General features: G+C 49.4%; 2 protein-coding genes across 2 annotated transcripts; one reads left to right on the top strand and one right to left on the bottom strand.

Moving 5' to 3' along the window:
• The first annotated feature begins 2835 nt into the window (after positions 1–2835).
• On the top strand, positions 2836–24509 carry waplb (WAPL cohesin release factor b). Its single transcript, XM_035533519.1, has 20 exons — positions 2836–2911; positions 4236–4726; positions 8953–9622; positions 10098–10432; positions 10919–11040; positions 13646–13741; positions 13865–14029; positions 14147–14283; positions 15295–15406; positions 15521–15748; positions 16152–16263; positions 16585–16682; positions 16890–16966; positions 18216–18394; positions 18545–18660; positions 18912–19076; positions 20901–21108; positions 21256–21344; positions 22740–22835; positions 22947–24509. The coding sequence occupies exons 2-20, from the start codon at positions 4258–4260 to the stop codon at positions 23010–23012; spliced, it is 3540 nt and encodes a 1179-aa protein (XP_035389412.1). The 5' UTR covers positions 2836–2911; positions 4236–4257; the 3' UTR covers positions 23013–24509.
• Positions 23325–26224, bottom strand: atoh1c (atonal bHLH transcription factor 1c). Its single transcript, XM_027018633.2, has one exon. The coding sequence runs from the start codon at positions 25494–25496 to the stop codon at positions 24768–24770; it is 729 nt and encodes a 242-aa protein (XP_026874434.2). The 5' UTR covers positions 25497–26224; the 3' UTR covers positions 23325–24767.

The following is a 26224-nucleotide window of genomic DNA, read 5'->3' as shown; positions in this document are numbered from 1 at the left end:
ATCATCTTATAATGTGGAGAACAGCTTGCTCTAGGCCAACAGCGCGAGGCCTGGCAGACGCACCGCCCTCTCCGAGACTGCCCCCGAGGGATGACGGCCTGCCATCGTCTCCCAGGCTCAGCTAAATGACCACGCTGGAGGTGCGGGTCCCCTTGGCGGCGTGCCAGGCTCTGGCGGGCGGAAGGCAGCATCCGGGGCCACGCTGGTCGCCGGGAGCGGCGAGTCTTGGCTGGAGGTGTCACGCACAGAGCGAGTTTACTGGAACCCAAACGTGCAGAAAGGGGTGGGAGGTGTTACATTACTAACTCGTGCAGAAATGAATCAGAAATCCAAGTATTCACTCTTGAACGAAAGTTACTCGCGCTTCAGTACAGATAATAATGCAGTGGCGTAAATTAACATTTGGCTATTCATGTTCGGGTTCCTCTCTTTCCATTTGTCCCCCTGCCAGCTTGAGTTTACTGTAGCTTCACAGAGATCAGCTGGATCCTGGCAACCGTATCAAAAGCCAAACCAGCCTTTTTTCTATTTTGGCACGGGGGAGGTTTGTGGGATCATTTGTGCCTCTTTAAACCCCCATCCATCCACCCCCACCCCCCACCCCCACACCAGGTCCCTCCAGGTGCCAGTCTTGGCGGCATTGCTGGTTTTGTGGCACCAGGTTGGCAGGGTTGGCATGGAGAGTGTAGCCCGGGCACAGCGGGCCCGGAGCTTGGAACCGACTCTGATGCGACAGGGCCTTCTGCCAGTCACAGAGCTGCTGGCCCACAAGCTTACTGACAGGGCATGGAGTGTCACATGACCTCAAGAACAAAGGACAGAGCAGGTTGCCTTCTGGCTACAGGGTCTGAGGTCATGTTAGATATGAAATGAGAGATTCAAAAGAAACATGCATATATAAGATTAGTGATTAGATGTACAGAAACGTTTTGAACTCAACACGCATGACAAGAAACCCAGCTAAACTATTTTCTAATTCATTAATATATTTTACTTGAAGAGATGGTTAAACGATATCCAAAGCCTTATTTTAATATTTCAACTATCATTTTTAGAGTTAACATTCTAACTTAAGTCAGTGAAAACTTGCTTCAAGTTATGTTCTCAAGCAAACCTGTCCGAAGGAATCATACCATCTATGTTATCAGCGTTTTACACTTCCAGTCAGTGCCTGTAAATATCCTGAGGTCTCCCCTATCCGAACCCTCTCTGAGTAACTAGGTACTATGCATGGTCAGCCTGAGTTATTAAACTTCTATGGACCTTTTATCTATTCCTTTTGCCTCTTATCTGGAGCCTGAGAAATTTGTTGTTGATTCATGGAGAGAAGTGGGTGCTTAGTCACTAAATTACTCTTTTCTGGTGACAGGACAAACCAATAACAAAACTTCAACGTGCATTCGGATATGGACAATACAGAAATAAAGGACATCTCAAGACGATGGACGTATCTCACCCGATTTCGCTGACTTGAGGGAGGAACTTAACGTTGACCTACAATAATGTACAACAGGTCAATTAGTTAAACATAAAAGAAGAAAGTGGTGTGCCCTTCTACTTGCGTTAAGACTGTTTAGTCTGCGTAGTGTTAAGCGTTTAGACGGAGTCCCTAGGAGGCTGCAGAATGCTGTGGGAGCCGTTTACATTGAGTGATTTATAAACTTGGGTCTTAATTTTTAACCTGTATTGAGTGAAGCTGAAATGATCGCTTCATGATGCCACCATGGAAAAGTTCTTAAAAATACTCATTCGGTCTGGGTGCGTAGATACCGACAGTGAAGCACACATTCTCAGAGTAGCTATACAGATGGCGATAAATGCAATCCTCATTTCTCAATCATTGTAACTTGTTTAGCTTGACTCACAGCAGTTGCAAGAACCAAAAAATTCAAATTTAGTGAAATTTAACAAACATGTGCATTATATATAATATTATTCTATATAATAATATATTATTTATATGATCATAGATATATTATCATATGGCCTAAAATAAAAGTTTAATTAAAGTGTGTATACCTTGCCCTTGCAGTCTTATAGCTTCAATGACTAAAATTCAGTTACTAAATACAAAAACAAACAAAAATTTAAGTCAAACTGTCATGACTGGCTCCAATCTTTTAATGAGGCCATTTTTGAAGTCGACATAACGGATGGAATATTTAATCTTGTTCATAAAAACGTGTGACGCTTTACGATCCAACAATAGTCCTTTCTCCTGCCTGCCTCTCTCTTTAGCCCTTAGAATTAAACAGGCCATTTCTGTTACTATGTTCGTTTCCTAAGACGAACACAGGATAAGTGAGATCTGTTCTGATCAGCTGCCTCTTTCAAACATCACTCTTTGCTGAAATCACGCTTTCCCCTGATGTGAAATTATGGCACAGTGTTATTAAGAGTGGGTAACACTTAACTTCAAGAAATACATTTTTAGTATGGCATCATACACACGTTTCAAGAAATGTATTTGTACAGATCTTATTGGTTATTTCGAAGCGTTTACAACAGTTAAATACCCGGTTTTAGGTATGTTCGGGGAGGAAGATAATCAACATGTGTTGGACTCTGACAGTGTTCGGCACCGTTGTTCAAAGAATGTGAAAAGAAACCCGGAGATCCGTCCAGATAAAATATGATGCCTGAGCGTTTAAGCGACCTTTGAATATAAACTACATCTCCCAGCATGCAATGCCCACTAGGCGTTCACGTTGCAGACGTTCAAGTTTGACTGGCATCTTTTCTAACCAGTCGTAGCACTTGTTTACGACACTTTCTAATACCGTGGTGGCCAATTGGTCAACACTCGACGGCCAGCGGCGTCACGGAATGCTGGTAGCAAAAGCGCGAGGGAGGGGGAACGCGAATGGAGGCCGTCGGTGTTGTAGATCCGAAACAATCGAGGGAGAAAAATGTACGTGGGAAACTGAAATACTCTGTTTTAATGTCTCGATACCGAGTCACGTCGCTGCGCAGACATCGCCGGACTCGCAGTTCCGTTCGAGGAGCCTGTAGTTTACTCCGCCGGGGAGTAATCTCTACTTGTTTATATTGTGCGCCCGAGATTTGGCTCGAGGAAGGCCCAGCGGCGCGGGTTGTGGCGGAGTGCGAGCGGCCGCCTCGCGCGGAGAGGAGTTTGTCGCTAGGCGAGTAGCTAGCTTAGCATGCTAACCTAGCTATCTCGGTCACGAAACAATGTCTCCCCCCACCCCCCCATAAGCTCACACAGCCTGGCTAAGACGGCGAGATTAGAATGGTGGTCGTATATCGAACGAGACCGTTTCCCGGTCGATATGCCGGTGTTTGAATCGTTTTAGCTGGCTGTAACGTAAATCGGATGAAGTAACGGCTCGTCCGTTGGTTGACGGCGCTAGCCAGGCAGGACCGCGGTGGCTAGGCTGTTATGGGAGCTGGTGTGTTTGCGGTGTGGTGTTTTTTAGTCAGTGCCGAACGGGTTGAAATGCACATTAGTTAGCAACCCGATGCGGGATCAATAGATAACGGGTTAGTGATTACGGAGAAGTTTAAACGGGCGAAGTGGAGATAGTGGGCTAGCTGCTAACTCATCAGATGGTGTTAGCGGTCCAGTCAGCACCCTGCTAATTTACAGTTGTCGATGGCTGTTAACTAGCTTAGCTAGCACAGCAGGTGACTTTGTAATCAGTGCGTTGTGTTGTCTACGGATCTTGAGGAAATTGTTGGTGATATGGATGACCTTAACGTTGATTCTAGTGGTAGAGAGTGAAACCAGCCGTTGTGAACTGTATCAGAGGTGGCTAATTTTGCTAGTTGACTGTCTCGTTAGCAAACACCATAAATTGCAATTAGCTTGTTTGTTATCCAGCTAAGTTTTCGAGCTCGTCGATACTGAGTGCAAGTTTTGTGCTTGTGTGTCACCACGCTATCTAAATCCGTGGTTTTATTTTTATATGAAGATTTTCATTGTGTTTCTTCGTTTATCTTGTTTACATTGATGTTCTGGAGGACGTCGTGAGATGTTTACGTCAGCGGCATCTGTCAGCCAAGGAACCGAAGCGAATATTGCTTATTCTTGATGTTTTTCCTGCGTTGTATTGTATTTGCCATTTATATGTACGGTTTCCTAGTTTGTCCATACTGACAGCTACACTTTATCCTGTCTCTTGTTCACATAGTTGAATGTTCTCTGACAGATTAATTGAAGGGTCTGCCTGTATGATGTTATACATGTGTTCATTCGTGCCGTTTCTCCTTTACAGAGAATATGAAACGAATGCTACAATGACATCAAGATTCGGGAAAACCTACAGCCGAAAGGGAGGAGACGGGACCTCCAAATTCGACGAGGTCTTGTCGAACAAAAGAGCCACTCTCAGCACCAAATGGGGTGAGACAACTTACAAAGCCCAGCTGGGTTCCAAGAGACCTGGCCTGAAAACTGACCTTGCTGATCGGACCAAAAGGCCCAAGCTCGCGGTAGACGACAACTCCGAAGACCCCTTCGGCTTCGACAGCGACGAGGAGTCCAAACCTGTCTCCTCCCGCAACGCCGCCCAGATGAAGGTGTCCTCTGCCAAGCCGGCCTCCGCGCAAGCACCCAGAGCCAGCCTGACTCTGGAACCCAACAGCAGGGTCAGCCAGCCGGCTAGCGTGGAGGCTGTGGCCCCCAGCCGGGCTATTTCCACCCTCGGCAGTAACACCCATCGGGTGCCCGAGGACCCAGGGAGGTTTTTTGCCACCTCCACAGCAGGTGAGCTGGCCCTTGTGGTGGGGCTGTTTGGTGGGAAAATTCAAATCTCACCATTTCCCCATTTGGTATTTAAGAGCATGTGTCAGATTTTGCTTCACACCCCACCCCAGAGATGCAACATTTGTCATTATTGTTTCTCAATTTCCCTGGCTTTTTTTGATAGAATTGGAGTTTGTTATATGGGTCTCACTGAACATTGATCTGTGACCTGTCTATTTTTGGTTCCAACTGTCAATATTGTGTACTGGTGTAATTGACTTGGTCTCCCAAAAAAAGGTTTCTCTTATCTTTGTCTCAGTGTAGTCTGTTGCAGTCTGCTGATGCTTTATTTTTAACATCAGATTTATAGATTAGATCGATCGTATTCCTCTTCAGAGCTTTTTATGCTATGTTTTTATGAATATTTCTGCATTTGATCATTTTCTGCAGCTTCTCTTTTAACAGTGACACTTGAATAAGTTAGTGCCAGTGTCATTTCCTGTTTGACCTTGAGGTCCTAGTCTAGAATAACAGCACCATGCAAGCATGTCTATGGGAGATAAGATCCGCGTGTTGGAGACCTGAAGGTTTCGGACGTCCTATCTGTGAGCCTTTCGCTGCATCTCTGAAGCCTGCTCGGCACGGGTGGATGCACCCGCCCCCGCTTGGCCCTGCGTGAGCAGGAGGGGCCTCAACGTGGTGACTCGTAGCGGTGGAGGTGGGGTGACAGGTCGGTCAGCTTCGTGCTGCTTTGAAAGGAGCAGAGACAGCGCTGGATGTTAGCAGCAGGGGGTTGGGTTATGCCTTTGGTGTGGAGTACTGAACGTGATGATGACCTGACCGCTCTCTCCCAGACGAGCTGTCAGCACGTGGCCGTCTGCCGTAGTGAGTGGGGCATCCCACGGAGGGTCCCTCTGTGCTGCCAGGGTGCGCGTCTGCTTTAATGGTGTAGCGGGAAGCCGGGGTCTCGACTGGGTTTGGCGCTCGCAATTTCTATGACATTTATGGAATGTTGTTGATAATTTCCAAACGGTAATGCAAGGTAGCCATCCTGAATGCCCGCTAACAGCTCTTGTCAAAGGATGCGCAGTCTGGATGCGCGCTCACAGTTCGCAGCCGCGGATGGACGTGAGCCTTTGGATCTCCGGCCTTGCTGATTAAGATGCTTTAAATTGTCCTGACCTGCAGAAGGCTCGGGAAGCCCAGTGGGTCTGGAAGTGGACCTCCCCAGACCTTGCTTTCCATTTTCACTTCATAACCAGGCATTCCTGACAGCTCCTCCTTTGGGGACTGCTGTAATTATCTTGTTGATTGAGTCATTGGTTAGCCTGAGCCCAGTTTCAGGACACTGGCGCAGGTGGAAAAGTGTTTAGACACCAGCCGAGCTTGGTGTCTGGCCCAGCCCTCTGGGTAAGCACTTGACTCAAGGCTTAGAGCAGTACTCTCTTTTGCTTAGGGCTGTACTTCTGGCATAAAATTGATGTGCTCCTATTAAATACATGTCGCTTTTTTTCCAGGATTCTTGATCGATTGTTCAAATAGGCTGTAATATTACCTTTTACATAGTGGATTTTAAGGAAATTTCAAAGCAGCTGAATTATAAGCTCTCGGAGGAGAGATGACGTATCTAAGCGATCAGTAACTAGATAACGTCGGTTCCACATTTACTATAAATTGTTCTAAAGGGGGAAACGTCTTCTTTAGAGCTGCAGCGTCTTATCATGGTGTTTCCATTTCAAGAAACATGCCATGCGCGTGTATGACAGCAGCGCTCACTGACGAGCCACTGTTGAGGGGCACAGGTACCTGATCCCAGATCAGCCTCGATCATTCACAATGTTCAAATCTGGCATGTGGCATTGAGTCACTGAAATGGCAATAGAATTTCTATAAGCAACCAGATGCGCTTTGTAGGGAAGTGGGTGCTCAGTGCACTGTTTGTACCAGATTCGTTACAGGAGCTGCGCAGCCACTCCATGGGGGTTTTGGGGAATGCTCTGTACATGGCAAGCACGCGTCGGGGGTTGGATGACGTAAGGGGTTGTGGCCTCATACTTATAGGGACAGATAGCTCTGTGCTGGAACGTTGACTGTGCCAGCGGACTCCATGCTTTTTGTTTTGCGGCGTCCGAGGTTGCGGCGTTCAAACAGCTCTGCCCGTACCAGCGGGAAACAAGCCCACGGTCCAGATTTGAGCTGCTCTGTTTGCACTGGCAGTCGATAATGGCGAGTAATGGACACGTACATTACAGTTTGGGCTCCTGTCTCAAATGCCGGTGCGACTCCACACTCACATCGGGGTCCAATTGATCTCTGTTCTGAGCAGAGCACTGCACGCAGGATGAATTGCTGAGCTCTGCTCTAATTGCAAAACCAGTGGCTGCTTTTTTTTTTTTTTTTAAGAGAGAATTGCAAATCAAAAGAAACGGTCTGTCGTCTGCCGATTGCATCAGCGCTTTTCTAATCGTGAGTCCAGGATCTTTCACCACAGAGCCAAAAAAAAAAAGTCAGACCTGTAGAGTTGGTGTGTTTTTGAAGCATGAAGATCACACATCCTTTTTACTTGCTTGTTTCTAAGCTTAGTTGTTCTCTTTTGAGTCCCCGGAATCATGACATTTGTCCCCAGGATCGATAGAAAGCCCAAGAGAACATTTTTTGATATTCGGAGAAGTGAGACGGCTTCCTTTTTTTTTTTTTGCTGGCCTGCGTCCTTAGAAGCCTTGAGCCTTTCTATCATCGTAAAATCTTCAGTGCAGTGAAGAGAGGGCTAAAAGCAACCTGTAACTCTGAGCAGCACCACCCCCACCCCCCCAATCCCAGACAGCAGCGTTTATGTATGTGCAAGAGAGAACCAACACAGGAGTGCATTTTGGATCAGAAGGCACAGTGGGTTTAGAAGAAGCCTGAGAGTGTGTGTGAGGGAGAGAGAGTAGGAGAAGAGAGTTTGCCTTACTTATTTGTGTCTGAGCAGATGGGAGCTTTTCTGACTCAAAATGTGTGATGTTCTGCAAGAAGCCGTTTTCGCACTGGGTGTAAACTCTCCGGAGTTTACCCGGGCTGCTTTCCCGTGAGGCTGTTGTCTTGATTTTTTTTATTGTTCGGGAAGTACTAATTTGGAGACGGCTTTGAGATCATCATTATTCATGGTTTAAAAAAAAATCGTGAAATGTGGAATGTACTGTGAGACCTATCCTAATTTAGAAACGACCCACATCACAAGGCATTAACAGTAGAAGCTCCGTTCAGACAGTCAACCTCGCCTCCCCCGAGTCCTGAGGGTTGTTTGGTGGCCATCTTTTTGAAGGCTGTCCCTAGCTCCACCCCCTTTCCTAGATCTGCCCCTGTGTGTAGCTCCACCCTGCTGCCTGGGAATGAGCCAGGCGGCAGGGGCCAGACCAATACCAGCACAACTTGATGCCCTCAGTGGGTGTGTCCTGGTTTGACCCTTGTATGGACAGCTGCCACACTAATTATTGTTTGGGTCTGTTGGGGGATTGCTAGCACAGGCGGCGAGGTACCTGACTGTTCCCTAACAACACTGCAGGTTTGGTTACCACACAGCGACGACCTTATTTTTTATTTATTTTATTTATTTTTCATCCAGATAGTCATTGGCTGTTTTTGGTATGTGCGTAGGTTAACAGTGATCAAAACTGTATGAAGGGATGTAACCGATGAACAGCTTATGGTGTGTAAGAAGTTTACAGTATCTAGCCAGTGTCTGTTTGTAGACTTTGTGGAGATCTGTCCTGTGTAAAGACAAGTCTAGTAGAGGTGGGCGTATGGCAATGAATGTACACATTCCTTACATGCATGAATGTGCGTGACAGACCGATGGTGGGAGCACAGGGCTTCATTCCTTGAAGTACCGAGACTGCGCCTTTCTGTCTCTGGCTCTGTGTTCGTGTGTTTGTTTCTGTCTTCGGTCTGTGTCTGTGTGTGTCTGTCTGTGTGGTAGTGCAGTCTGCTGATAATGCCGGCTGGTGTGGGAGCCCCTGCCATGCGCTTTTTCATTCAGGATGTTTTGTAAGCCTTATGGGTAGAGAAAACTCCCCACTTTAAGAACACCAAATTAGGACGCAGAGCAAGTGACTTAATTAAAAGGGTTGGTGTGTCAACTCGGTGTGCAGGTCACAAGCAGTTTAATATAAGTTTAATTCATCACTCTTTATGGATAGGGTTATAGGCGGAGGTATAGATAGTCATTTGCTATAGTCCAGTCTAACCAGTCTGCTTTCTTCTTCCAGGTAAAACTCACAGTTGGTCCAGTGAGAGTACAGACCGCCACAGCTATTCTTGGTACAAAAACGCATCAGAGAGTGACCGCAGGCCTCTGGCCCAGACCACCACTCTCAAGTCCGAGAAATCGGAGGACAAGGACTCGTTTGATGCCTGGGGCGCCGTGGTGGGGCTATGCTCTCGCACCACGTCCCCTCTCCCTCCCCCCAGAGACCCCCCATCCAGCACGTGGACCTCCAGCAGTGGGGGCAGCAGCAGCCGGAACAAGCCCCCCGCCGAGACCCGCCTTGAGGAGGTGGGCCAGGGGGACTCGGAAGTTCCCGCCGAGCCCTCGGAGTTGGAAGACCACTCGCAGTCCCTCCTCAGGGCGTCCAACTGCAGGACGTACTGCAGACCCTACAGGGGCAAGCAGGCGGGGCCGGCGGACGCCTCCGGGAGCGCGTTCGGCTCGGCCGGCCACCTGAAGGGCGGCGCCTGCGGTGAGGGGAAGGCGACTGGCCCGGGCAGGACCAGGGACCACACAGTTCTACACCCGTCCAGCGTCTCGGCGTGCAACGTCACCATCCAGGACTCGTTGGACCGCGGAGCGGATGACTACGCGCCCGGCGCGCCTCAGACGGACCCCGGAGATGCCGGGAGGCTGAAGAAGAAAGGGGAGGACGAGGCCAAGCCTGTCAGGTGACCTACCGCACGTTGGCCTTGTTAAGAGCTGCTGGGATTGGGTTTCTTTTCCGATACACTCTTCAAATGCAGCTTTCGCGAGGCGGGCTTAAACCGCGGCGCCGCCGGAGCGGTCAGGTCAGAAACGAGCTGCGTGAAGCCTCATAGATGACTTTTAGATCAGCCAAGCAGTTGCATGCAGGTTGCGTGGGCACACAGAGATTTGATTGGCTGCACGTGTCAGAGAGGATGGAGAGCCCAACCGTGTTTTAGTGTTGTCTGATCAGTTGTCCCAATTGGCTTTTCTGTATTATCGATAATGTGGCATCTGGAAAGAAACCTGTGCAAACAATAAACCATTTATTAAATATGTAATTCATAAAAGCATACTTATTGCGCATTGTGAAAACGGTATCGTAATAATATCGCCCGCCCCTTAACACCGTGGTCTGGCTACACTGATTGCTCAGCGCTGGTTTCTGCGTGCCCGCAGGTCCAGGCCCACTCAAAGCAAATCCAAGAGGGACAGCAAGCTGGAGCTGTTCGGCTTCGAGGACGGCGAGCCCCTCGCCGAGGAGGGAGACTCCGCCCCCCCGGGCCGTTCCAGCTACAAGATCAAATACTTTGGCTTCGACGACCTGAGTGAGAGCGACAGCGAGGGGGAGGAGGAGAGGGGCCCAGGGGGTGGGGCCGGGCGGCGGAGACCCAAGCGGGAAGGCGCGGCCGTGGCAGCCTCGGCTGAGGTCTCCGTGGAAGTCGGGGCGGACGGCCCTTGGCCGAGAGCATCTCAGGAAAGCAGCACAGGTCAGAGACCCGGCCTCGGGCGAGGTCAGTATAAGCTCCGGACACACACACACACACACACACACACCCCTCATAGGGGTTACGCAAGTTTGTTTAGGATTCTGAACTCTTGGGTGAAATTACAGCTCTTCCTGCCTAGCCAATGGGTGCGTTCTTCTTTAGTTGATTTTTTTTAGTTGTCTTGTTTTTTAGTTGTCTGTTGGCTCTGAATTAATTACTTATTCTCCTCCTGTGATTCATGAGTCACAGGAGTCCTCACCTCGTTTGACTCAACGTTATTTGACTCTTGCACTAAATAGTGTGTTTTTTTTTGTTTTTTTTTACGTAAATGTCAGAAAAGCATAAAAAATATACAAACCTGATCTGTTTTGTTTAAAACGTGGCACGCGTCTCTAGTGCCCGCTGTCTTACGCTTACGTTCCCGGCATTTAGCGGAAGCTCTGGTCCAGACTGGCCGGGCTGGAGTCCGCTCTTCTTAGCGCGCACTTCTTGTTGACCCCCTGTGCCCAGGTCGGCCAGCGGCGACCGAGCTCAAATCTCACACAGCGACAGAGGCGGACAAGAAGCCTCTCGTCAAACCTCAGGACAAAGCCAAGGAGGGAAGCAGGAAGATCTTCAGCGGACCAAAACGCGTAAGACCTTCTCACTTTTTAAATACATGGCGGTGGGGGGGCTAGTTTGGGCGGGACTTGGGCATCACACGCCCCTTTTGTAGCCTTCTGACTTCTGCGTGTAGTTGAGTGTGGGGTTCTGTCCACACGTTTTCACTTCCCCTCAGAGCCTCAGTGGTTTCTCCCATCGATAACCAAACATCCTATATTCCCAAATTGCGTTCTTGAGTTTTTATAGCTTCTTCTCTGGTTTCCTTCAGACGCAAAACCCAAATGTGCCCTCGGGTTCGGCTGCCAGACCACTGTGAGGTTCCCGACAGCGCTGCCGAGTGGCACGGCCCCGCCCCCCTCGTTTGCGTACTGTGCGAGGTTATCGCAGGGCTGGAGTTAGCGCTGTGGCATCAGGGCGGCTCCTGGGGTTTCCGTGCCCCAGCGTAAGAGTCAAGCGTAGTGAGATTGCTGTGTGTCTGTAGGCAAGAAAAGGTGTACAGGTTTGAGCGTTGCAGGGTTGTAACGGCTCTCTGAGATGAGCTGTCGGCTGTCCAGGTGCCTAACGCCCCCCGTGTTGTCCCTGACGATCACCCCGTGCGTCTGTCCGACCTGTGGTCTAGGTCGTTCTGCTGTGCCTCCAGCTGATGCTCTTAGCCAGTTTTCCCTAATGTGTGATGACTCAGGGAGAGGCTTGACTGCTGGAGGGAGGAGACTCACACGCAAGCAAGCAAGCAAGCATGTGTCGCTTCCTGCCACACTGGTGATAGGTGGGTGTGGGTGTGTGTGGGGTGTTAATCAAATAACAGACCAAGGGCAAAACTACTTGCCTTTTTCTGAAACACACACACACACACACACACACACACACAGCATCACTGTGCCTAACTGCTTCTCATATGACTGACGTCCAGAAGCGGGGGGTAAATTAATTATACATGCAGCGTTCAGCCTATCCCTTCATCTGTCCCTTTTCTTCACAGTTCCCCCTTCACTCCCTGGCCCCACCCACTCCCCACCCCCCACTGTGCTGTAGTGCTTCTGGGATCAGGCACCCATGCCCCACCTCTACCCAGACCTCCCACGCCACTCTTCTTCAGTCTTAGTAATCGAACACGCCCCTGTCTCCCCTGACCCCAGTCAGCCTGAGCCGGCTTCTGTTGTTGTCTCTTCGCTCTCCGCTTCCGTGCAGGAAGCCGCTTATCTGGCTGGTTTCCCACATGTGGCTTCACGACCTCTGCTGAGTAATGACACATTAGCCACTAGCGGTAATCTGGTAATGACACACATCTGCCATTATCAGTGGCGAGTGGTAATCTGGTTTAAACGCCAGCCTGTGGGTTCTTGGGACCCCCCTCCCCGCTGTTGGCTACGCCTATGCCTTTAACCGCCGTGCTCCTCTAGCTCGGCCTGTGGTATTTGGGGCTTTGCGTTGTCTGATGGCGTGGCGAGCTTCCGCCCGCGTTGAGTCAGCAACCCGAGGTGCAACGCCACACTGAGTCACTGGGGGTCCACTCCGTGGAGGGGGAGGGTTGTTTTTCTTTCCTGGCGGGGCTTTTGAGGCTTGGCTTGGGCGGACGTGCTCTTCTGGTGTTTGCTCTGAGAGTAAACTCGCAGGGCTGCACGGTGTGGACTGAAAAAACAATACGGACAACAGCACACCAAATTTTAAAGTCATTACCTCACTTCATAATGTGATTTTGATACCCCTTGTAATGTAATAGAACCACACTGTTGCATTACCCTGACGTGTGGTTTTCACTGATATTTACATTTATTGGATCATATGAATGCTGTTATTTCCCACAACACCCACGTGACACGTGTTGGAACGTGTTGGAATGTATTTGATTGGCCAGGATGCTCACAGCAGCACACATTGCATTCATTTGCATATTCATGACCGCTGTGATTCCAGTATCACCAAGTCCAATATCGCGGTAAGAATAAAACGTTATATTGTGCAGCCCTCCCAGCCAGCCTATTTTATTGTCCTTCCAGCGTGTCCAAAGAACTCTGAAACCCTAATGCCTGGGGATTATAGAGGGGGCATTCCAAGTCACTGTAGCTCATTAAGGGCACTTGAGTCAGGCCCTTGCTCCCTGCTGGCCAGAGGAACACTAGTTAATTACTGTAAATGAAAACCAGCCTCCTGCTGGCCAGTGTTTTGGAGCCAGGCCGTGCCTCCCCTCCCCTCACTTTTCATTCACATTAATAACCCTGCCCCAGGTCCACCCAGTTTACTGGGCATGGGTCCCAGGTCCGGTTGCCAGTGTGTGTTTTACCCCTCCCCAGCTCCCCCCTGACTCCTGTCTAACTTGGCTGCGGGTCCGCAGTTGAGGCCTGCTGTTTGATTGGCTCTGGCCGACTCGGCAGACTTTAATCCACCCCTCCACACCCACCCACCCCCCCACATACACACACGGCCGACGAAGCGCGTTCTCGCAGCACTAACAACCTGGGCGGCTCGGGGGAAGGGCGCCGCCAACTCACGAGCGGGGGGGCGGGGGGACGTTGACTCTGACTCTGGAACAGATGTGTTCCCATTCAGGATGTGGATTGTTGGGATATTCAGCGTTAGTCTGGAGTGAGCAAATTATTTTCAGCACGCGAGTGTGACGTGTGAATTTCTCCGCAGTCTCCCACCAAGGCCGTGTACAATGCAAGACACTGGAACCAGCCTGAGCCTGAAGAGCTTCCCGCAGCCACTCCCTCCTTGTCCAAGTCCACCCCGGTGAGTACCACAGGACCCCGCGCGTCCACCCCCCCCAGCTACGAGCTCTCCGGAGCCGCCCCCTTGGGGCCTGAGCAGGTTTGTTTCCATTACACTCTCTCTCGCACACCCCTCCCCACTTAGGCTGGTTCGTCTGGGGGTGGAAAGGAGGCGGAGCCTCCCAAGGCGGACGAGGGCGTGTTCAAGACTCCGCCGGTCCCGCCCAAGGTCATCAAATCTGTGACCATTCCCACGGAGCCTTACCAGGACGTCGTCACGGCGCTCAAGTGTCGTAAGGAACACAAAGAGGTGGGTGTGACGTGTTCTCTTCAGAGCAGCACAGTGTGTACGGACCAGCTCTGCTGGCTGCCTGGATGGTGGCGATTTACTGCGAAGACTGCGATTTACTCTTCCTCATCCACGCAGCTGTACACGGTGGTCCAGCACGTGAAGCACTTCAACGACGTGGTGGAGTTCGGCGAGAACCAGGAGTTCACCGACGACTTCGAGTACCTGGCCACAGGACTGAAGAGCGGCCAGCCTCTAAATACGCGCTGCCTTAGGTCAGAGCACAGCACAGCTCAGCACAGCACAGCTTCTAAACACGTGCTGCCTTAGGTCAGAGCACAGCCCAGCACAGCCTCTAAATACGCGCTGCCTTAGGTCAGAGCACAGCCCAGCACAGCCTCTGAATACGCGCTGCCTTAGGTCAGAGCACAGCCCAGCACAGCCTCTGAATACGCGCTGCCTTAGGTCAGAGCACAGCCCAGCACAGCCTCTGAATACGCGCTGCCTTAGGTCAGAGCACAGCCCAGCACAGCCTCTGAATACGCGCTGCCTTAGGTCAGAGCACAGCCCAGCACAGCCTCTGAATACGCGCTGCCTTAGGTCAGAGCACAGCCCAGCACAGCCTCTGAATACGCGCTGCCTTAGGTCAGAGCACAGCCCAGCACAGCCTCTGAATACGCGCTGCCTTAGGTCAGAGCACAGCCCAGCAGAGCCTCTGAATACGCGCTGCCTTAGGTCAGAGCACAGCCCAGCACAGCCTCTGAATACGCGCTGCCTTAGGTCAGAGCACAGCCCAGCCTCTAAGCACATGCTGCCATAGGGTCAGAGCACAGTACAGCACAGCATCTAAATACACGCACGCATCACACTGTCTCACACGTCATGCTAGTCTACTGCATCAATGTGAACACTACGCCAAGCGCCACCTTCTGGCTGAATTGTATGATGTTGATTGGTTCTGCCTAATGAAACTGAAGCTCTCGTGCTCTCTCTCTCTCTGTCATATGCGCTCTCTAGCTCTCAGTTCAGTTCAACTGCTTTATTGGTATGACAAATTTATATTGCCAAAGCTTTGATGAAGAAATTAACATGTTAAACAAAAGATAATAGACAGCAACAATAAATAATGCAACTGCTACGAATAATAGTAACAAAAACAGCAACAATAATATAACTACAACAACAATATGCCTATTACCATTATTATTAATAGTAATAATAATAATAAGGCCCTGTTTCTTGTATCTGATATGTTCACTCTTTGTTCTCTCTCTCTCTCTCTGCAGTGTTATTAGCCTGGCCTCGCGCTGTGCTCTACCCAGTTTTAGGATGCACCTAAGGGCCAGAGGGAAAGTGGCTCAGGTCTTTAAAACCCTCAATGATGCCCCCCAGCACCCTGTAAGCGTGTGCGCGTGTGTGCACACACATACACTCACTCACTCACTCACTCTATAGATGTATTGAGTGCCACTAACGTTTCATGTGGAATAAAACTGCCGTCCGTCTCCCCAGAATCTGGCTCTGTGCACGGCCTCCCTCATGTACATTCTGAGCCGGGACCGGCTGAACATGGACCTGGACCGGGCCAGCCTGGAGCTCATGATCCGCCTGCTGGAGCTGGAGCAGGACAAGGCGGCTGCCAGCCACCTGACGGCCAAAGAGATGAGCAAGGTGAAGGAGAAGATTCGCAAGCTCTGCGAGACGGTCCACAACAAGCATCTGGACCTGGAGAACATCACGGTAGCGCTGCCGCTCACCCCCCCCCCCCCCCCCCCCTTTCGTTTGACTCATAAAAACTGGGTGTTCCCAGCACACGCATGCATAAATGTGGTGGTTTGCCATTAGAAGTGTGTGTGTGTGTGTGTGTGTGTGTGTGTGTGTGTGTGTGCTTTCTTAGGAAAGAACTTGTGTTCTTCCTTGGAGAGTGAAACGTGTTATTGAGGAGTGTTATGGTGATGTCTTTGTACAAACCAGTTCAACAATACTGTTGCCTTCTTTATCTGTAATCATAAGTATTTGTCAGAATGCTTGAAGAAAATGTGTGTAGAATAATTCATCTATGAATACTGGGTGGGTGGGAGTGTGTCTTCTGGCTGCGTTTTAACGCATGCGAGCGGTGCTCACCATGTTTGTTGCAATGCAGACCGGCCATCTCGCCATGGAGACGCTGTTATCGCTAACCTCGAAGAGGGCGGGAGACTGGTTCAAAGAGGAGCTCCGCTTACTGGGAGGCCTCGACCACATCGTCGATAAAGGTGTGTGTGTGTGTGTGTGTGTGTGTGTGTGTGTGTGTGTGTGTGTGTGTGTGTGTGTGTGTGTGTGTGTGTGTGTGTGTGTGTGTGTGTGTGAGAGTGCTATTATCTTCTGGCTGCACGCCTGAGCCTAATTACATGACTCATATAATTATACAGCTGAAATAACTGCAATAACTCCAACAGTTATCTAAATGGCTATATGATACAAATGACCACTGATGGTGCTCTGGGTCCTGTACTGTAAGAGATTCAGGATGGAGGGCAGCTCCCTGCGTGTGTGTGACGGCTGCGCTCTTCCCCCCCCACCCCCCACCCCTGCAGTGAAAGAGTGTGTGGAGAGTCTGGGTCGCGAGGACGACAAGGAGAACCTGGTGGCTTCCCTGTGGGGAGCTGAGCGCTGTCTGCGTGTTTTGGAGAGCGTGAGTCCCGCCCTCTCCCATGGCCCCGCTGCCTCCCACGCACCCGCCTCCACGTGGGCCTGCTCACCAGGACCACTAAAGCTTAAGTCATGATCCTGCTTGGAGTACTTTGCCAGAACGTTTCCATTTTACCTCATTGCTTTCTCTTTCTTTCTCTTGTCTTTCTCTCCGTTCCTGCGTCCTTGTCGCTCTCATTCCTTCTACTAGGTGACAGTTCACAACCCTGAAAACCAGGCCTATCTGATTGCCTACAAAGACTCCCAGCTCATCATCTCTTCAGCAAAGTAAGGAGCTTTTAGGAGATCTCTCATGTCCGTCATGTTTTTGTGAGGTCACGTTAGTTCACTTTGGTACTAGTACTTTTACCCCCCTCCCTCCCTCCCTCCCATGCAGTGAGAGAATGTGTTTTCAGTGGCATTTACCCAGTGGGTAAATATTAAGCTTGTCTGGCAGTGCTTTTTCTCATAATTGGTAGTGACACAATTGTGTATTTATACAGATTTCTATCACTGGCTGAACTGTGTTTTTGTTGAAACATCTTTAAATGTATTTATTTTTTTTTTGCCTGAGCTGAACAGCTAATTACAGAGTAATCTTTTTTTTTTTTTTCCTCTCATCTAGTTCCTAATGATCAGAATCTGTAAGCAGGTTTAAGTGTTTGCTTTTTCCAACTTTCTCTTGCCAATAGAACCCAAGAAGTGTATTAAACGCAGTTCACTTGTCCACGTCCATGCATGGACAAGGACCGGTTGAGTCCCCCTGCGCGTCACATCCCCCCCGTGTCTGTTGAAGCTTGTGTCTGGCTGTTCTTCCGACACTAATTCAGTTAACCAATTAATTAACAAAGCTGCTCTTTGGGCGGGGTCAGCCCGCTGCTCTGCTCCGTGCCACCCGCAAACGCACTCCAGACAGCAGGGGAGAGGGCGGGTCAGGTCAGAGAGGCGCACACACACACGTTCTCTTCAGCTGCCACTGGTAGGGTGAGGGGGTGTGGGAGGGCAGCTTACCGCGTTCATACCAGAGCACACAGACTCCGCCCCCACTTCTGCTCTCGCGTACTAACAAGACCTTGTTATGCTAATTCGATTACTGCGATGCAAACCTGGACTCCCCACCGAACCCGACCCCGGCTGCCCTGACGACGCTCTCCCAGGCCGGCTGTGTCTCAGACAGCACGTGTGCCCTTGTGTGTACACACACACACACACATATACACACACACACACACACACATATCTCAGTAATGACTCAGGGTCTACTGGAGGACAGCCCCCCCTCCCCCATGTCCCCCATACACAAGGTTTTTTTTTTTTGACCCCCCCCCCCCCCCCATGTCCCCACAAGTACAGTAATGTGAAGAAACATCGTGAGGTCCTTTTTCTGATGCTCATTAGTTCATGTAGATGAAGGAACAAACCCTTAAGCCAAGGGTAGTTTTGTTAGTGTGCTGGAGTCAAAGCAAGCTTGTGTGTGTGTGTGTGTGTGTGTGTGTGTGTGTGTGTGTGTGTGTGTGTGTGTGTGTGTGTGTGTTAGAGCTCTGCGCCACTGTAAGGAGATGGTCCAGCGATACAGCCGTGAGGTGAGCAGGGGCTCGTCTGGGACTCCATCGACATACAGCTCCACCAGCAGTGGAGGAGGAGGTGTGGGTAAAGCAGTGGAGGACTGCATGCGAGCCGTCATCGGTGTCCTGCTCAACCTCACGCACGACAATGGTGAGTGAGCCTGCCGGAGAACAGACCAATGGCAAAGCTGCAGAAAAACCATGGGGTGTAGGGCCTGCACAGAAGCCCACTGATGACCTCACTGTTTCCTGAATTAAAGTGAAGCATAGATTATGATTGTGTGTGTGTGTTTGTGTGTAGAATGGGGCAGCACAAAGGCAGGAGAGCAGGAGGACCTGATCATCACTGCGCTGAACTGTGTGCTGACGGTACCCCAGTATCTGCCCCAGGAGCAGCGCTTCGACATCAGAGTCCTGGTGAGCTCCTACACCCCGCCCACTGCAGGGCGTGTGTCCACGCTGTCTCCTCGATCAGTGTGGCACGCCTGACTCGTATAATGTGGACCTGGCTAGTTGAATTTGTGGTCGATTCTCCCAGTGGCTGGTTGAGTTCAGTCGCTTGGCTGCACTTGGTGGGTTTAGGAGGGCTCCCCCAGGAGGGGGTCAGCAGTCTGCAGGACATCTGTTAGACTCACTTACCAGTTCAACATTTGATTGTGTGTGTGTAGGGTCTTGGTCTGCTGATCAACCTGGTGGAGTACAGTGCAAGGAACCGACACTGTCTGGTGGAGATGGAGATGGAGGGTGGAGAGGTGTGGGACTCCATCTGTGTCTCTGGCAAGGAGGAGCTCAACACAGAGGGCTCGCTCAGTGCCATCGCTGCCCTGGTGAAGGTGGGACATGTGCACACGCATGCACACACACTGCACATACATGCGCTTACATACAAATTTGTGCACACACTCACCCACACATTGTGTTTAATATTGCAACAAAACTAATAAGCACGCATGCATGTGCGCACACATGCATTCGGACAAGTACAAAATATCACAGTGTGGAGTGTGTAATTCCACTGAGTCTCTCAGGCAGTGCTTGGCCATAGGAACAGTTCTTAAATGTTTTGAACATTATGTACTGTAAAAGTGTCCGCTTAGCTGTTCCCCTGAGCTCTCCACGCAGAGTGCCGAGTGTAGGCCTGAAACAATTCCTCGAGTAAAGCCATTACTAAAATAATCAGTGCTTCTTTTAACCCACACAACTATAACCACGATATTCCTACGACCCACCGTTCCTTGAGCGAAATGTGTGCAAAACATTCAAGCCGCTTCAGCAGCTGAATACTAGGCTCACTAACAACAGTAATGCCTAGAATGCCAAAACAATGTAAAAGCGAGTTGATGTTGTATTATTATTTTTACCGTAGAAGGGCGGGAGGATAATATGAACAAGCCAAAAGCGACTTTATCGAAATAGTCTGGCGTATTTTCTCGAATCATTAGCAAGCGATGGATAGGCAAGGAACAAGCGCCCAGATTCCGGGCTCCTCGTAGCAGCAAGGCCGAGTGGGTCCTAGTGAAGACGACAGATGAACGCGTTCGCTTGAAAGCTGAGGGAGCATCTAGACACAGCTCGAGGAGCCTTCGACGTGATGTTCGTGTTGGCACTGCAGAGACAGGAAAGGTGCAGGGGAAGGATTTTATGGAAAGTTGGCAGTGTAGCTCGTTCTTTGATGAATTCTTGCCGTGTTTATTGGCAGTGATGTGGAATTTGGCATTTTTTTGGATCTGCGCAGCAGACATAGTAAATGGACTGGAGTAAGTTGCGTTACGTACTGTTGTATTTCGAACAAATGACTGAATTGAACAAATGAGCAGATATGCTGTCAGGGAATCACTTTTTGTGCACTGATGGGGCAATAAACTGATCCATGTCCCAGGAAATCTGGCTACTGTTTTCAAAACCTCTTTCTGCTTTGCCACAAATGTCAAGTTCCACTGAGTTAGTGAAAGTAGCAAATTACTTGTTTTTATCCGGTTAATCATTTTCATGTGTGTAAACCAAACATTTGTGTTTTGCTGTTCATATCGACAATCACTTAGCAGCGCTACGTCAGCTTGGTCAAAATGTTTAATGACTCCTCTGTTCACAAATAAATGTTTCACACGTTGAGAAACGTGTGAAAAATAGTGTAATTATCCTTTTAAAATAATGTGAATTTTTTACATTTGTTTTTACATTTTAGGAAATGTTTATTTAAAACCCAGAATGTAATATGGCACCAAATTAAGTTTTGACAGACACTGTATGCAGTTTAAGCAATAAAAATGAGTTTTCTAACATAGAAACCAGTTAGTTGTTAATGAGACCTGTCTTATATTTACTTTGTATTGTATTTGTGTGTATATTTATTCTTTAATATCGCAAAAGTATGCAATTACTTGATTAATCAATAATTGATAGAGCACTTGAATACTAAAATAATCTATTACTGCAGCCCTAGTTGAGTGCATTGTGCTGCATGTTGAGTGCACTGTTTGGTGCACACACGCGCGTGTGTGTGTGTGCGTGTGTGTGTGTGTGTTGGCTGAAGGCCTTTTAGGGATGTGATGATGACTGCAAGCATAGTTACCATGTCATCTGACCAGTGGAAGTGTGTGTGTGTGTGTGTGTGTGTGTGTGTGTGTGTGTGTGTGTGTGTGTGTGTGTGTGTGCAGCTGTTCCTTCAGCGGGAGCACGCGGCCATGTTGGCCGAGGCAGAGACTGATGACTTCATCAACGACGTGCCGAAGGCAACGCTGGACCAAAGCGGCGAGTGGCAGGAGACGTCGGGCGAGATCCAGTGGGTGGCGACAGAGAGCACCCCCGCTGACGATAAGACGACAAAGAAGGAGGAGGAAGAGGAAGAGCTGGACCTCAACAAAGGTTGAAAAAGAATGCACATTGCTGGAATAGAATACGCAATGTTTTGGTAGCGAGTGCGCATGTGTGCACACAATGGAGGGTGTGCTCTGTGTCTGTGTACCTGGGGGTGTGTGAGACGCTGCTTTGACCGGCTCTCTGTCTCTGTAGCTCTCCAGCACGCAGGCAAGCACATGGAGGACAGCATCGTGGCCTCGTACACGGCACTGCTGCTCGGCTGTCTTTGCCAGGGAAGCCCTGTGAGTACACGGTCATACACATACATGCACAGACACAAAAAAACACAAATACATGCATACACGCACGCACACAAAACACACATACATACATAGAGTGGAGCTTGAAAGTTTGTGAACCCTTTAGAGGTTTCTATATTTTTGCATAACTTTCACCTAAAACTTGAGATTGTCTCACATGTCCTGAAAGGAGACAAAGATAAACATAGGCAAATGATCCAACATGACACATCTGTGAGTGGCAGAAGTATGTGAACCGTTAGGATTAGCAGATAATCTGAAGATGATGTTGAGTCAGAGGGATGACGGTTGGGTGAGTTTATTTAAAGAACAGGGATCTAGCAGTCTTATCTTCACACCATGTTTGTGGAAGTGTGTCATGGCGCGACCAAAGGAGATTTCTGAGGACCTTGGAAGAGTTGTTGATGCTCATCACTCTGAAAAAGGTTACAAAACCATCTCTAAAGAGTTTGTTCTCCACCAATCCACAGTCAGACAGACTGTGTACAATTGGAAGTAGTTCAACACCAAGAGCCATGTGTGTAATAGTCCGTCAGGTCACCAACGAACAAGTCGTTCTACAAAAGAATCATTAAAGAAAAATAACGTTAAGATTTTGGACTGGCCAAGTCAAAGTCCTGACCTTGACCCAACAGAAATTTGCAAGGACCTGAAACAGGCAGTTGATGGGAGGAAACACACCAATGTAACTGAGCTGAAACTGTTTTGCACGGAGGAACGGGTAAAGATCCCTCCAAGCCTATGTGCACGACTAATTAACCAATCAACTAATCAAGGTTTAGTTGCAGTTACTACTGCACAAAGGCGGCACAGCAGATACTGAAAGCAAAGGTTCATATTCTTTTGATGCTCAGATATGTAATACTGGATCAATTTTCTCAATAAATAAAGGACAGTCTAATATTTTTGTCTGGTTTGTTTGATTTGGTTCTTTATCTGTGTTTAGGACTTGTTTGACAGTCTGACGAAGTCTTGGGTCAAATATTTGGGTCTATATTTATGCAGGAATATAGAAACTTCTAAAGGGTTCACGAACTCTCCAGCACCACTATACAAGCACTCAGAAAAAGCACATACATGCACACACAAAACACATGCATGTATGTGTGCTCAAAAACCATATATATGTATGTGTGCATACACAAAAACATGCACAAAAAACACATGGGCACACACACACACCCCTGCCAGGTCTTACATGGAGTCTTCCTTTTGTAAAAAAAATAAAATAAAAATAAGGGTGAGTTTGTGTAAGTGCACACCGGAGCCTTCCCTGCATGCAGCGTGTAATCAAGTGGGGTATGTGTTTGTTCCCTGAACGTTGTGACGGTGCTGCCGTATTGTGTGCGCGTGTGTAACGGCGTGATTCTGTTGCAGATGAACGTGAGCACCGTGCGGGAGAACCTTCCGAAAGGAGATTTCTCCATCATGACAGAAATGCTGAAGAAGTTCCTCAATTTCATGAACCTTACTGTAAGTGCTGTAAGGCTGCGTGCATGAGTGCGCTTGCGCGCGCACAGGTGTGTGTATGTTGTTGTGTCCTCAGCACTGCGTAATGGCTGATTTTGTGCGTTCTATTCACAGTGTGACGTGGGCACGGCGGGGCAGAAATCCATCTCCCGGGTCATTGATTATCTGGAGCACTGTTAGCGTGCGAGCATGTATCTGCACGCACGCACATACATACATACACGCGCCGTGCAGAGAACATGTCCACACAAACAGCTGGCCAGCTATAAGACCGGCGAGGCTGACCATCGACAAGCCCGGCTGCATGACTACCTTCGTCACCGCCGTCCTCTACCTTGAGCAACACTTCGCTCCGCTCTGCTGGACCCCGGGAGAAGCTCTTCAGCTCGACCTCTGAGGAGCTCGCTTGGCTTTCGTGTTTTTTGCTTCCTACCACCTTCCCAACATGGTTCACATAGGTGTTTATTTCTTTTTTCTTTTATTTATAATGTGTTTTTTTTTTAAACTTAAAATAAGAAATAGACAGCTGTACATCAGGGAATGGCTATTAGTTTGCTCTTTCCACACTTTTGGGTAGGGGCGGGGGAACCCTGTTTTCTGATGGTATCCTGCATCTGTACTGTTCTGCAAGTCTAGTTCACTTTCTGAAAGATCTGTTTTCCTTCCAGCCTCAATAGTGTTCACTCTCATGGCTCATGGACGAGGGGCGAATAACTTGCGCTCACATCACCGCTTCGGTGGAAGGCGCGAGCCTGTTCCAATTCGCCGCTCCACGGGCCGAGTGGCCGGTGTGCGCGCGTCGGTCGCGCAGTAATAAGCTAAAGTGCTCAGCTCCAAGTTTGCTTCCCTTTACCAACTTCCTTTTGTCGTCTTATTGTCGGTCTTATTTATTCAGATTCAGGGGCACGGCACGGTTTTACGACGCTTGTATGTTTCCACAAAGCGCGAGGTTTCGTGTGCAGCAGATAGTCCGACGTACGGCGGTGTCGATAAGTCACAAGCTCCGGCTTTGTGGATGCAAAATGGCCTTCAAAGACGAGCTCCTCGCTGCTTGGCTTTTGATGAACTGCTGGTTGGTTCGGTGCAGTGAAGCCCTCAGACAACCCACGACACCAAACCCTCATCCGTCATGTCCTCACGAAAAGCGCATCGAGTTTGTTGAAATAGTGACACGCGAGATCATCGTTTTTGGTTTGAAATATTTCCGGAATTAGGATCCGTTTTGCCTCCCCCATTTTCTTGCTATTTGCGACCTGGCTGCTCCAGAAGCTACGGTTTCGAGTGCGTGTGCGTGGGTGCGCGCGTGTGTGCATGGCGTGTGAGTGTCTGCATGTGGGTGTGTGCGCGTGTGGGTGTGCGTATTCCGTCATATATGTGTTAAATGTGCTAAACATCCCAATGTTTTCAAGTTCATGGTTCTTGAAATAAATGGAACTACAAACTGTACATATTTCTGTAAATATTGACTAATGGAAATCTAGAATGATAGACTACTTTTCAGAATCCAATCTTATTTTTTATTTTATACAACATTTTTCTCAGTTGTGTTGAGGTCAAATTAAAGATCCGTCAAAAAGCCAACTGCAGGAACCTGAACTTTGTACCAATTTAAAAAATAATGTCTTTGGTTACTTGTACATAATTTTAACTCGAATAAAAATTGCTACTTTCAGTACACTGGTGTTTGCCGATATTACAGCTCATTTTGAGGAACGTGCTAAATTCACCAGAAATAGAACTAAAGGAGTTTTCCCATTTACATTTTTATTTTATTTAGTTTACATCATTTTAGTCACAAATGGCTTCATCGTTTACTCGGCATTAAATTAACACTACAAAAGTGCAATAAAAAAAAAAATACAGCCTACGTTTAGAAAACAAAATGAAAAGGTTATGAACATGGGCAGCGTGGGTAAGTGGAAACAACTTCTTTAGTTACTTCGCGCCACTGCTCCTCGCCCAAAAGTTCGCTGGTCCTGTGATCTCCGTTTTTGAATGAGACAGTGGGCTGAAGTCCGTAGCTTTGCTGTCCGGACCGTCGACCGACCCTCCGCAGTCCCGGTCCGTCCGTTGCCCCGCGTGCTCCATCTCGCGCCTTTCTACCGCGGCCCGCCGCTCGTGTGCTCCGGCCGTCGCGCCGTGACGGCGGCCGTGTCCCGGGCCGCGGCCTCTGTCCCGCAGGAGTCCGCTGAGCGTCGCGATGTAGATTTGCGCCATCTGGAGCGTCTCGGATTTGGACAGCTTCTTGTCGCTCTCCAGGTTCGGGATGACGCTCCGGAGTCTGTCGAAAGCCACGTTCAAACCGAGCATCCGCCTGCGCTCGCGGGCGTTGGCGGCCAGTCGGCGGCGCCTCCGCGCCCCAGCGAGAGCGCTCTGCTCTTGTTCGGCACGTCGGCACGTCGCCGGAAGGCGCAACTCGACCACAGCGCACGGGTCACGGCCTGCCCCGGCTCCAATACCGTCCTCGCTCCAGCTGGCACGCAAGAGCGCGTGCACCGAGGCCCCGTCCTCGCGCTCCAGACACCGCCGAGTCTTCGGAGGCGCGCCCTCCGCGTCCCGCAGCATGAGCGGAACGCAAGGACCGAGGCGAGGCATCGCAAGCTTGCCCAAGACGCGAAGTTGCGCACTTATTTTGGGGGGCGCAGAGGCGACATTTATTGACATCCCCCCCTCAAATGCGGCGTGGCGTGCCGGGAGGGGCGTGGTGAGGGGTCGTGCGCGGAGAGAAATGAATAGAAATTAAGTCCGTTTGATAATGACAGCGGGATGTCCATTAACCAAGTTCATCAAAAGTGGATTAGGTCCGCCTCAGCGATCACTGGACGCAGCCAAGACTGCGGTTCCGTGACAGCTGAGGGATCACCCGCAGCGGAGGTCTGCATGGGTGATCGGGAGCAGGGTAGCGCTCCTACTTTGTTGCACCGCCGAAGTCATCACTGCGGTGTTTCGACCCCGAGTTCCGTTTGCGCAGTAACAGAAAGCAGAACGTATGCATGACGGGACAGGCGAATTGTAGAACATGCCGCTCAAACCAAGCAAACGTTTCCAAATACCAAACGCACGGCTAATTGCTTTCGATGATGAACAGCCTTTTAAAACGAGTCACAGGTTAAGTGAGCGACCCGGTAAGTGATCAAATGAATAGATTATCGCTATAAAAGCGTTTACCGATTCGTGCATCCAGTGCAGCCTTACAAGAAGGTACCGTTGTCTGCTGTCAGTAAAGAATAGCTCATTCAGTCATAACTGACAGACCGCATCCGCTGCGCTCTAAGTCTAATCCAATTACGCGCCGCACAGTCTGTAGTTGGGAAGAGTGCGGGCGGAGGGGATAACCCACGGCTACGACTTTCATCAAATTACACAAAAACCATACACACTCCAGATTCTCT

Source organism: Electrophorus electricus, chromosome 14 (assembly GCF_013358815.1).
Source record: "Electrophorus electricus isolate fEleEle1 chromosome 14, fEleEle1.pri, whole genome shotgun sequence".
NCBI classification, from domain to species: domain Eukaryota; kingdom Metazoa; phylum Chordata; class Actinopteri; order Gymnotiformes; family Gymnotidae; genus Electrophorus; species Electrophorus electricus.
This window is presented reverse-complemented; position numbering and strand designations above follow the sequence as displayed.

Coding starts and splice junctions, on each gene's coding strand:
- waplb (XM_035533519.1), top strand. CDS start 4,258: ATGACATCAAGATTCGGGAAAACCTACAGCCGAAAGGGAGGAGACGGG. Junction 15,749..16,151: donor TGGACCTGGAGAACATCACG/GTAGCGCTGCCG, acceptor GTTGCAATGCAG/ACCGGCCATCTCGCCATGGA. Junction 18,661..18,911: donor GCTTCGACATCAGAGTCCTG/GTGAGCTCCTAC, acceptor GTGTGTGTGTAG/GGTCTTGGTCTGCTGATCAA.
- atoh1c (XM_027018633.2), bottom strand. CDS start 25,496: ATGTCAATAAATGTCGCCTCTGCGCCCCCCAAAATAAGTGCGCAACTT.